The 13793-nt window shown below is 34.9% G+C and overlaps 1 protein-coding gene across 2 annotated transcripts in view; it reads right to left on the reverse strand.

Moving 5' to 3' along the window:
* Window positions 1–3151: 3151 nt before the first annotated feature.
* Window positions 3152–13793, reverse strand: part of SPPL2A (signal peptide peptidase like 2A) — a 43514-nt gene continuing 32872 nt past the window's right edge. For both annotated transcript variants that reach the window (XM_012763489.2, XM_012763490.2), the window contains one exon: window positions 3152–7197. In XM_012763489.2, coding sequence (XP_012618943.1) covers window positions 7123–7197 — 75 coding nt within the window. In that variant the 3' untranslated portion in view covers window positions 3152–7122. The remainder of the gene's footprint in view (window positions 7198–13793) is intronic.

The following is a 13793-nucleotide window of genomic DNA, read 5'->3' on the forward strand; positions in this document are numbered from 1 at the left end:
ACTAAATGAATCGGTTGTTCATCTGAAATTCAAATTTAAATGCACATCCTATATCTTATTTGACAATCCTTGATTGACCCTGTCATTACCAATAATGGCAGTTCCTTATCATTATTCAATTTCTAACAATCCACCAGACCATTACTGTCCATCTAGGCAACTTCTTCTAATAACCTAAATCCAACAATCATTCAACTTTACAGGGACCCTCAATGTATTTATCCTAATAGCTTTTCACTGTCATTCACCTCCTTCAAGTGCTCATGTCCCTTCTTACCTAGCTTAAACTCTATGGTCAATTAGTTATATTCACTCCCTCACATATATCCCACATAATTCTTTTGCTTCTCTCTCACTTTCTTGAACTTGCTTGGTTAAATCACAGTCCTGATTCACAATGCACCTGTGTAAATGAATGTGGTTGGGGAAATACACACAACCAAGCAAAAAGTCATCTTAAATTTAAGATCACAAATGTCATAATGGGCCCTTGATGCAACCCATCGATCATGCCATAGTTCCCTGGACCAGTAATTTTCAAAGTTTGATCTGTAGGCCAACAGCACCAGCTTCAACTGGCAACTTGTAAGAAATGGATATTCTTGATTGGGCTCCACCCCAGATCTGAATTAGAAAATCTGGGGCTGGGAACCCAACATATGTTTCAACAAGCCCTCTAGGTGATTCTGATACACTTATGAGACCCTGTCTCTACAACATAAAGAAAAAAAAAATTAGCCAGGCATGATGGCATGTGCCTGTAGTCCCAGCTACTTGGGAGGCTGAGGCAAGAGGACTGCTTGAGCCCAGGAGTTGGAGGTTGTGTTAGGTAGATAGTTAGGATCTCTGGCTCTTCTCGGGACAGGGGTTCCCTGTTTCGGTGGTTTTTTTAAACAGTTGCTCTACCTGGGAAGAAGGATCTGGGCAGGCACTCCATTTGGGTGCTGCCCCACCCTTGATCCTATCAAGAGCAACTGCTACTCCTGGGGAAGGAGGGAATGCTTTATCGATCTAGGAATTCCCCAGCCTAGGCATAGTAAGCTTTAGAAAAATGACCTAGAGTAACCTATAAAGGTGATTAATATGCCATTAGCTTGAATCTGCATTTCAGTTCACCCAGACCCCCAGGAGGGCTTTCTTAGAGGGAGCTTGTATATGCAGATGAATTTTGAGGACACCTGTTGATCATTTGATAACATCCTACATCTCCCAAGAGCCCTCCTCTAGACTTGGCTAATAAGAAACAATCGGGAAGTCAGAATTGAGTGAGCAGATCAGTGAGTGAGTGAGTTGGTCTGTCTCTCTCCACTCGCAAAGACAGACTCTTTTTATTCTACATTAAAGAGCTGCTCTTGTGAAACTGCTCCCTGCCTGAGGTTACTTTGTCTGTATTGGCCTTGCTGGCGATTTTTCCAAGAAAGGAGTCAGAGGACCCAGATAATAGTCATTCTTCCGCCAAGAGCACACCAAGAACTGAGGGCAGACTCCCACCCTGACATCTTTGGTATGGAAACCCAGGATTCTGACAATTGCAGTAAGCTATGAAGATGCCACTGCACTCTAGCCGGGGTGACAAGGTGAGACTCTGCCTCAGAAAAAAAATTTAAAAAACCCCAAAATTAAAAAAGTTGAAAACTATCTGTCTAGACTCTGGAGTTTTCATAGGATTATAAAAGTGAAAATGACCATAATATAAATGTTAGTCCTATTTCCTAGCAAAACAAAATGCATTTCAAGCTAATAAATGTAATTTTTAGAGAACATTAATTTTATTTAAACCTAAAGGCAAAATGTTTGACAGTTGGTTAAATATTTCTCCCTTTGGCCGGGCGTGGTGGCTCACATCTGTAATCCTAGCATTCTGGGAGGCTGAGGTGGGCGGATAGCTCGAGGTCAGGAGTTCGAAACCAGCCTGACCAAGAGCGAGACCATCTCCACTATAAATAGAAAGAAATTAATTGGCCAACTAATATATATAGAAAAAATTAGCTGGGCATGGTGGTGCATGCCTGTAGTCCCAGCTACTCAGGAGGCTGAGGCAGGAGGATTGCTTGAGCCCAGGAGTTTGAGGTTGCTGTGAGCTAGGCTGACGCCATGGCACTCACTCTAGCCTGGGCAACAAAGTGAGACTCTGTCTCAAAAAAAAAAAAAAAATTCTCCCTTTATTCCTACTACACACATTAGACTATTTATGAGGCCTACTACCTAAAGAAAATGATATCAGTAATATACTATTTAACCAGCTGTATGAACACATATTAAGAAGAAAATAATTCAATAGATTTTTATGATATTTGTATTTTGAATACTTAACAGAAGTATATGAAAGAAAATTAAAAGGCATAAGCGTATACATGGAACTGATCAACACTTATGTGTACATATGGAAGTAAAACTCAACAGAAATCGAGCAGGTTGGAGGAGGGAGGAGGGGATAGGTAAATTCACACCTAACGGGTACAATGCGCACTATCTGGGTGAAGGGCACACCTATAACTCTGACTCAAACTGTACAAAAGCAAATTATGTAACCAAAACATAGGTACCCCATAATATTCTAAAATTAAAAAAAAAAAGTATACATGGAAAAACTGTCTCCTCATCCCTGTGCCCCAGCCATCTTACTCCCTCTCCCTATAGATAGCCACTCCTTTCAGTTTCTTACGTCTCTTTCCAGATATATGGGCCTATGGGATGAAACAAGGTTCCTCTGCATCAGGACATGGAGGGAAGGAAAGGACTCTCTCAACATGTCATCAAGACAAACTACAGATACAGATCTAGACCAGTCTCATCTGAGTTAAAATAAACAGTACAATAGCAACAAGGATCTTGATAATTTGTGGGAAACATCAGCAAAAAATAGAAATGCTAGGGGTATTCATCGCAAGAGGTTTTTTTTTACTTTCTTGGTAAAAAAGAGTCTATACATACATCAATAAATATTTATTAAACTGTTAGTATGTATCAATATAAATATCCCGTAAATATCAATTATGAAATCCAGATTTTAATAATAATTTGTCAGACCTGGAAAACTATACAATTTTATAAACGATCATTATCATTTTTGCATTATGAACATGATCTAGTATATTCATGTTACTGTTAGTTCATTTTCATTTTCACCATTCAAAATAAAACATTTAAATTTTATTTTAAAATAGAATTTATTGAATACCACAGTGAATTACATACATGAAAAAAATTGTTTTTCTTGTCAGTGTTGGCACATAATGAAGACAGTGTAAAGCACTGCTAAATTAACACTTCAAAAATTTAAAATTTTAAATCATATTCCATAAAAAAATAAAGCCCTAGTAGTGTTATAAAAGTATTAATTTACACTAATATACATATCAAAGTGTTTTTAAAAATCCCATATGCAAGCCAATCATCTAAGAAGTAAAAATTCAATCATGTTTAAGAAGATTTTCATTTGAACAAAATTCAACAGAAGGTATAAAATATGCCCAAACTACCTAATTTACATTGACTTGTCCTACTGGAAAATGCTGCAGGCTAACCAGATAAACTTTAGACATTAGAAAAATAAGATTCATATTCCAAATGAATAGAAAAGTTGTTTATTAATACTTTTTATGCCTAATCAAAGAACCACATGATGACATTAGTCTACATTTTTTAAGTTGCCCCTAATTGTGAGTAATGGAGAACTACTCTAAAAATTTAGTGTAAAAAAAGGTTTTCCCCCAATGAGCATTTTCATATACAAAAGCTGTCCTGAGTATGAAAACATTAAACAAGTCAGTTTATATTTATTTTCTTCTATAATCTGGCCTACATGTACCCTGTAAAAGAACTTTTTTTTACTCTGAAAATCTGGTAATTTAACACGAGTACTATAGTAGAGGATCAAATTCCAAAAGGCTGAGTAATTTGATCCAGATCTCTTGAATTCATGGAGTATCTATCTTCCAGGAAGCATAAAGTGATTTATATTCAATATTTTGATTTTATTTGCATTACCCTTACTCAATTCCCTCTAGAATTATCCTCTGTGGTAAATAGAGCACTGAAAATAAAAATTAAAAAAAAAAATTTAAACTGTAGAATTGGTTATTTGTTATCATCTTGAATAAATTCAACCAATTTTTTCCTTGTTAATGGGAAACTACAAAGCCTTTCAAATGAGTACATTCCACTAGCCTGAAATACAATTCCTGTGTTTTTGAAATTTCATTGGCTGAGATCAGACTGAAATTTTAGAGATTGAGCTTAAATAAATTATTTTTTAGTCAAATGTAAAATTAACTTTTGCTTATACTTAACACAGAAATTTAAAGAGCAAAGAAAACTGGAAAGCTCATTTGTATTTTCTATAAATGTACCATTTCACCAAAATCTTTACAGACATGTAACTAAAATATATGAATGCCAATAGCAGATGGGTTAGAATTCTCTTCTTTCAAAAGGGAAATAAATTGTAGGCTCTACTAAATAAGGAATTGCTAATCTAAAAAATCTACAAGCTAGAAGAAAATATATTGTATCAGAATACCAAGGTCTTTCCCCACAAGCCTCATATTTATTTTTGCTGAACTAAACCGATGTAAAAAGAATCTACATTATAATTTGAGACATTATAATTTGTCTGATAGGCCATAAAAATGTTCATAGGGATTTTCTAATATTTTTTTTGCAAAAAGTATTAATAAATACAATATATCGCTGTTTTTAAGACATGTTTAAGGAAAAAAGCAGCATCTGTTTCCTTTAAAGTTATTGGTGGTGGGAGGGTAAGAGAGGAAGAGATGATATATCCTTTAAAGGCAAATTTTCATTTCTCTTATCTTTTGTTCATTTTGATTCCCAAAATATTTCTGTACTTTAATTTCTCTATTTTTAGCTCATTGTTAGAAGTTTAACTATAATATTGACACCAAGGATGAAGAAACTTAAGAAATTTCACCTTTTTAAAAGTTCTATTTAATCAATAAGATTTTAATAACAAACTAGAACAAGGTTTTACCCCCTTGATAACTAATGATTGCATAAAGTAGAATTTGTATCAAATAACTCAGATTTCAGATTTATAGATGTACAAGTTAAAATGCTCTTCTGGAGCAAAATCTAGATTATCGATTAAAATATTAATTACTACTACTCCAGTTATATAAAACCAACTTATTTTGAGAAACTATCTTATTTAAAAAAAAATCCCAGTAATTTCCTTTAACATTCTTTATAAAATGTGATTGAGGCTTTTGGATATCATAAAGCTGGATAAGAGTACAGATAATTTTACTTAAAAAGCTGTATTTTGGCAAACATTTTATTAATGTTATAAATGAAAATATAGTTGGAGTTTTAAAATGGCACTTAATCTGTTCTTCTCTCTAACAGAGTCTGCCAAATAAACTAGATTCCTTGGAAAAAATTCAAACTTGATATAATGGTGCAAAATTAAGATTAACCCTTACTTGTCAGTTAAGTCATTGCTTGAAACAAATGAACCTATTTTCAAGAATAGAATTGGGCCCTAAAAATACCCCAAAAAACAAAACAAAACAAAAACAAAACACCTAATGCTAAATTTTGTTCAAACATCAAAGGTCTGAACTATTTTAAACAGCATTAGTTGTATCTTTTAATAAGTTGAGCTGGCCTTAGAATGAAAGAAAATAGATCTGTTCATATGTTTTATACATTATTTACAGAGAAATGCAAAATCCTGCTGCTTTTGCAATCACCTGTTGTTTGGGAATTTCTTAGAGAAAACAAAAGAAAATGGGCGGGCATGTTTGCACACACCTGTAATCCCAGCTACTTCAGAGGCTAAGGCAGGAGGATAGCTTGAGTCTAGGAGTTTGAGACCAGCCTGGGCAACATAGCAAGACCCTGCAGTCTTTAAAAGAAAGGAAAGAAAGAAGAAAAGAAACAAAATGGAAAGATAATTTGACTCGATCTGGAGAATGTTTAAGGCCATATCTGAGATTTACCAAAGAATGAGAGAAAATGTTTTTCAAGTTGAAGAGTACTAGAGCTAGATTAACTAATCTAACCTATACATTTTGTAGATGAGGAGACTGAGATACAAGTGTCTTGAGCTGAGGCAAATCACTCAAACTCTTCCTTATACTGTAATTAAACTGAGACTAACATCCAGTCTCTTGACGTTTGTCTCCAATTCTTTCCTCTGATCCATACTTTGTACATTAATGCCATCCTCTATCAAGGTTCATAGTGGTTACCCATGGGGAAAGAAGTGAAAGTCAGGAAAGAAAAAAAGGTGGTGGTGGGGATAGTTAGGTATGTTGCACTCAAACAATAAGCCATATGTACTGGTATATAATTTCTTAAGAAAAATAATTTTCAAAGATCAAACCTTAACATTGATAGAACCAAATTTCTAAGATCAGAAATACCAAAGTGAAATTGAACTTTAGTATAGAAATTTAAGCTATAATACATCTTCAAGGAAACAGTAGACCACTGAAAACTGGATTTTAGTTTTTGTGACCTTTCAGTGACTAGTTCTATATATTATGCTTCTCTATACTTGGAAAAAGATTCTAATATAATACATATGCAGTTTTAACCTCAAGTTTAAAAAAGGATTTTTTTTTAAATTATGCTATAAAATATGCATTTATATTTATTCCAAAATTATATATTTCTAATTCTGCAGTGATTTAAGGTCCAAATTTTAACTGTTGAACTGCCTTCTTGCATGGTCTTAAACAATTATTTCTACAGAGCACATAAAATTTACATGATTCTTTAACAGTAAAATCTGTTTAGAAACTCTCTTTGACACTAATACTTTCATCTGGCAGAGTTGAAAGAGACAGATTTCAGTAAGAAAAAGTACAAGGGTGGGTCAAGACATTTTTTTGAAAAATATACTGTATATAATACTTCTTAGTAATTACACAGACCATATGCTTTTATTTAATGTGAAGGCACAACTTTAACATGATTAAAAGCAAATGCATTTTAATTATTTGTGATGTAATTGTCAGTACCAGCTCATAAAAATATATGCTTGCAAGCATGTCACTGAAGATTCTTCCAGATTGTCAATTCAAAGGTCGATTTTACAAGTCAAACTCTATTTGTAGAAAATCAATTGGCACATGATTGCAGGTCCACATACTATTATTGCGGGACAATCTGTTCACCAGCAATCACAGGGTTTTCTTCATTTGTTGCATAGTCCAGATGGTCCATCATCTAGGCGTAAATAAAACATGTTAGGAAATGCAATTTTTCAACTTGCACCCTGTATTCACTAATTTAGCCAAAGGACTCCCAGCTTTTAGAAAAGACACAGATTACTGAGCATTCCTACTGGAGCACTGTTCTGGTTCAATATCCACACTCCTAAGGAGATGGTTGGGGTGACACTGAGCCTTTGGGAAGCCTAATCATGTGACTCAGGGCCAATGTGATAACTGCTTTCTTTGGATCTTGTATTATCTCTATTTCCCATATGAATATTCCCCTCCTTGGCAGTGAGAACTCCACCACAAAAGGAAGATATTCCAGGACACTATTCTAGGCAGTATCCACTTGTACAAGTAGAAAAACTAAAAATGACCCCAGGAGTCACTGTCAGAATACCTGCTGGCTCTGAGACAGTGTAATGTTATTGACACCTCAAACTGACCTTAAGATAATTTAAGGATGATACATGCAATTTCAGGAATATTATAACAAAAATTTCCACTAAAAAATAAACTTGAAGGGACTTAAAAGTCAAATGATATCTGAAAACAAAATCAAGAATACATATGCTGTAGACTATTTTAAAGGGATTACCAGTTAAACTTTTCTTACATGGTCACTTCGGCTCTGCTTATATTGCCATAAAAATTGTTTTATATTTAGGAATGAAGAAGAAACTGCTTAAATGCTTTAAGTGTTTTAACCCTGTTCTTCAGCTAAAATTACTTAAAAATTGAAAACAGTGCTCATGTCTTTGTGAAGATTGTCAAAGACTTTTAGACTAGTTATTAAATGTCAGTATTGTGATATGCTTTTTCCCTTCTCCTGTGTCAAGAATTAGAAGGAAAGATCAGCAAGATAAATGTTCCTATTTTTGTAAACTCATTGTGAAGGCTTTAGTGTTTTTTGGAGAGGAAGAGGAGGGAGGAATCAAGTCTATTATCTTGTCAGACAAAAAGAATACAACATAAGCTGAGGCTTTCAACTGACAACTGTATCAACTAATGGAGACAGCTTACAAAACCCAAGCCTGCTGATACTCTACAAGTCATCTCAAGTCCAGTCAGTTTTGAGGTCCTCCATTTACCAAAGATATCCCTTAGATTAAGGTAGCTACATGTTCATAGAACTTCTGGGGGGGGGGGTAAATAAAAGCCAAATAAAGACTGGTATAATTTACTAAGCACTTTACTACATGAAATATAAGGTAAAGTTGTTGAACATTAATGTTACTCACAATTTAAATGAGGGAGAGAAAGGAGATGCATGTAGGATATATTTAGATTCCCTTTCTTCTAGCAATTTAGAAGCTGGGTGTGAGAGGCTATGGCTCTGGGAAGAGAAGCAGTCTCAGCAAAATGGACGGTGAGGAAACCCTCTTTCTTCCCAAAGACTGCTTACTCCGGCAACTGTAACCTAATGATATAATAGCCCACACACCCTAAATTATAACATGCCTCTTCTTTCCTAATCCCCAGGTACCTCATTGGCACTATAATTTAATCTCTAAATACAGAAATATATTAATTAAAAAACATTTTCAGAGTCAATTTATTGAGAAAGAAGCATCTATACTCCCTATTGACGTTTCAATAAAAACAATATAGAAACATAAACAACAAACTTGAAGTTTTTAAAAACACAACAAATTAATATAAATAATAAAATTAAATGGCAAAATTGGTATAAATTTTCGTAATGTTTATAAATAGGAAAGCTCGGTTTGGAAAGATGTCCTCTGGAATTGGGTCAGCTAACCTGGCATTTTCTGGGAGCTCTACTTATTTATAATTGAACCCATCTCCAGAAACAGTCTAATAATAATAAAAAAAAACCCACTCATTAATGCAGAGTAACTGGAGACTTGTTGATACTAAAGCAGAGTCGTGCTAAGTTATCTCTGTATACTGACTTGTCAGTTACAGCTTGTGACTTCTAAAAATAATTAGAAGTACTAGTGACATTTAACAGAGACAACTCTGTTTACTGAGTATCAACAAACTGAAAACTTACTACCCACCCAAAGTAAAATAGCCCATTGGAGGTTGCCACATATATCTGACTCCATCAGTTTAGTATTAGAAACAATATCTCCTAAAATTATGATTTCTCTTCATTGTTCTGTCAAAGTAATTATGACTGATTTTTCACTCTAGAGAAAAAATATCTTTATTTATCTGTTTACACTACCCTAATTAGAACTAAGGCTTCAAGTAAAATCAAATAAATAGAACTGAGTGCTGTAGTCTTGAAACATTCCAGAAAAAAAGTTCACAAGAAATATAGTATAACTACCTTTGGGCTATAGAAAAGACTTTACAATTAAGATTTCCAAATTGGTATTATTTTAGTGAAATCTTATAGAAATATTACTCCTTTTGATGAGAGAAATTCATAGAAAGGCCCGAAAGACTCCAAGTAAGATACTAAAGTATTTTAATGAAGTCTCCAAGTTACAACAACATATGAGGTATAATTTGTCCATTGAACACAGAATAAAAAAACTGGGATACCGATGACATTAAAAAAGTCTCCAATGGGACTGTTTCTACCACCACTACTCTTACAGTCAACTCTAATATCAGGCATTAGAATGAACCAAATGATTAATAGCATAAACAAATTTGCCATTACCTTAGATTCAAAATTTGTTTTATATTACTTGTTTTATATTTGGTTATTTCAAAACAGTAGCAAAAACTTTTGATACCTTAAAAAAAAAGACTCTATATAAAGATTGTACAGATATAAGTCTAGTTTAATGCTTCAAAAGTGCCTCACTTTTACAAATATCATGTGACAGTTATAGTAATTTTATGAGGGCTACTGAAACACAAAAGTGACTAAATGTCGGTGGATTAAGAATTGAACATTAAGGCTGAGGCGGGCGGATTGCTCGAGGTCAGGAGTTTGAAACCAGCCTGAGCAAGAGTGAGACCCCATCTCTACTATAAATAGAAAAAAATTAATTGGCCAACTAATATATAGAGAAAAAATTAGCCAGGCATGGTGGCACATGCCTGTAGTCCCAGCTACTCGGGAGGCTGAAGCAGCAGGATCGCTTGAGCCCAGGAGTTTGAGGTTGCTGTGAGCTAGGCTGACCCCACAGCACTCACTCTAGCCTGGGCATCAAAGCGAGACTTTGTCTCAAAAAAAAAAAAAAAGAATTGAACATTATAGTTGCATTTCATAAAAAATTTCAGTAACATTGAAAATTTATGGTATAAAAATACTGTCATAAGCACTGTGGCTTCCTAATACCTGGGAGCTAATAACTTGGAGGGAGAGGCATACATAAATACCTACACTGCAGGGAAGATGTTAATAAGTATTTAAAGTACAGAGTCTGAATCTAATTTCAACAGGAAGACCTGATTTCTTCTAATTTCTTGGAGGTCTGCTTAGAGAAGGTAGATTGATTTGGGAGGTAAATAAGGGACATTCTGGAAATAGAGACTGACAAAACTTTGGAGGTGATAAAGGGTGGGGGAGAGGGAAAAAGGAATAATACACTGTTAGCCTAAGAGATGAACCAGGGCTGACACTCAAGCCTACCCCACAACGGGCTCATACCAAGTCTACCTCTCTTACCAGGCTTTTGAGGTTCCTCAGTCTACTTTCTTCTACTTTTGAAGTCTCTGCCTAGATTTCAACACCTTACCTGATTTCAACATCTACTTGTCTCACTAAACCTTGGGCTAACCCAAAACTACAGATTACTTATTCCCTTACCTGTCTATAGACTCAATCTCATTTTATGGATGAGGAGGCTGAGGCTTCAGAGATTAAGTAATTTGCCAGAACTGATGTCAAATACCATAATATACTCTCTCCCACAAATGATGACATTCAAGCTAAACTAATTTTGACTTTATTTATTTATCTATTTATTTTGAGACAGAGTCTTACTCTGTTGCCCAGGCTAGAGTGCTGTGCCGTCAGCCTAGCTCACAGCAACTTCAAACTCCTGGGCTCAAGGGATCCTCTTGCCTCAGCCTCCCCAGTAGCTGGGACTACAGGCATGCGCCACCATGCCTGGCTATTTTATATATATATATATATATTTTTTTTAGTTGTCCAGCTAATTTCTGTTTATTTTTTTTACTAGAGACTGGTCTTGCTCTTGCTCAGGCTGGTCTCAAACTCCTGAGCTCAAACAATCCTCCTCCCTTGGCCTCCCAGAGTGCTAGGATTAAGGTGTAAGCCACCATGCCCAGCCTAATTTTGACTTTAAAGGCTGGACATAAGCAATTAGAGATTTTATTTTTCAGATAAACAGGGAAATAATTTTAGAAAGGCATTATATTATATAACTTTCAAAAATGCTAAATTTCTGAAAAATACTCTCCTGGCAGCAATTTTTAATATTCTGCAACTGACTTGCCTAAAATTTCAGCAAATGTCCATCCTTAATATTTAAAAATTTAGTGCACAATGGGAAAAATCATGGAGTGAATCCATGAATCACAGAATTTTTTCTGAGGCTTGCGATAGCTTGGCTTAGAATTTGTTCTTTTACAAGTAAGTTAAAGGAACCAGATTTAACAAAAACCCAAAGTTTCAATATCTAAACCAGGAAAATGAAAATCTAGTTATTAATAAATTGAAAAGTAACAATCAAAGCAACAAATAAACTGAAACAAAAAATCCTGAATCCTACAAATAACATAGCACATGAAGTTACAGTGCTTATGATGCTGCAGGCAGTATTCTAAGCCATCTGCATATATTAACATATTTGTTACAACAACCCTCTGAAGTAGGTTGATTGTTACCCCATTCTACAATGGAGGAAACTGTGGCAGCAAGAAGCCAAGTTACTTGCCCAAGGTCACATAGCTTATAATTAACAAAATAAGAATTCAAATTTAGGCAGTCTGGCACCAGACTCCATGTTCTTTACTACAATGTGTAATTTTGTATTCTGAATGTCCTTGCCTAATAAAATTAAGAGACCACACTGCAAAAGTGAGAAGTTTATAACCAAAGGTAGCCTATGTCTTCAGATACTTTTCAATGTATTTTCCTACAATCAATCAATTGCCTTACTTAGCTACAATGTCATATAGCAAAGTCCCTGAAGTCTGTCCTTCTGGGGCTATTACTGCTTTGTGTCCAGCTGCAGTGATCTTTTCCTTTATGATTCTGTAATGAAGCAGAATCATGGTTTTTGAGAATGAGACTGGGATGATACGGGGCACAGAATTTGTTCATAGAGAATATAAATGCACCCCTTGGTTGAATTCCTTCCTTAACTTCCATCCTCTCTATCTCTCAATAACCGAGAGAGAGAAAGGAGAAAAGGCATTAGAATAAACCAGAGAAAAATGAGTTGGAGAATACTTCCAAAGAAATTCAATGTTAATATATTTACATATACCACAGCTCTGAATATTTAACGATTTCCAGTGTAAGTTAGCATAAAAAGATCTGGAAGCTACATACAAATGGTTCAAAGTAGCTGCCCTGTAAGAATGGAGGTACAGGTAGAATGGTTAAAAAAGGCCTTTTGTTTTTAAACACTTTTGTATTCTTTATATAAAAACTACAAACATGCATTACTCTTTAATTAAAACATGAAAAAGAAAAATTATTGAAGTGAAAACAGAGTTAGGCTCTATGTGAAGATTTTAGTACTTTAACTGCCAATAACAACATTAACCTATAAGTCATTAAAATAGAACCAAGAAGACTAGAAGTGCTGTAATGAACATCTTTTCACAGATGTGAGCCACCGTGCCCGGCCAGGACACACTTTTATTTTTAAAAATCTATAAAAATAAAAAAATCTGGCTGGCATGGTGGCTCATACCTGTAATCCTAGCACTGAGGGAGGCCAAGGCGGGAGGATTGCTTGAGGTCAGGAGTTCGAGACCAGCCTAAGCAAGAGCAAGACTCCATCTCTCTATTAAATTCTATAGTCATTAGTATAAGTTGAGACAACAGCTTTGTGAAGTAGACAAGGCAAGTACTAACTAAATTTCAAAGAAATTATAAGATTTCCCTAAAATAACTCTAAACCAGTATTTTTTCTAATTATAGTAGCTGGACACTTAATGTATTAACCATCTCTCATTAAATAACACTAAAAATGACACTTCAGACCGACCACAAGATGGACATGAACTTTGAACTGTTTATCTACTATCAGAATGCAGCCACCCAAACCAAAGTGTCTCTCTTTTTGTTCATGTGATCACTGACACACATGCATGTGGGTGGAGGGAGGAGGGTAGTTTGTTTTAATAGGGCAAAGCAGAGGCTAACTGCCTCACAAAGTGCTGTTACTTTTTCGGGGGTCAATGCCATGGCCCTGACCTCAATAGGCGAGAGTTTCTCAACCCTCCTTAATTTCAATGCAAACAGACTTTAATGGAATACCAACAACATTTATGGAAAAAAGAAAGGAACTTAACTTCAATAAGGAAACAAATACAATAAGATTATGTTATCAAGATTTTCTTTGTTCTAGGAATTTTAAAGAAAGGTCCACCTTGATCCATTTAAATCTGAAGTGAGTGCCCTGTCCAATTTAGTTAGGCTTATTTAGATGCTGGAGAGAGTATACTTTTTATTTGCAAAACATCAGGACTCTTACTATA

This window comes from Microcebus murinus, chromosome 6 (genome assembly GCF_040939455.1).
Source record: "Microcebus murinus isolate Inina chromosome 6, M.murinus_Inina_mat1.0, whole genome shotgun sequence".
Taxonomy (NCBI): Eukaryota; Metazoa; Chordata; class Mammalia; order Primates; family Cheirogaleidae; genus Microcebus; species Microcebus murinus.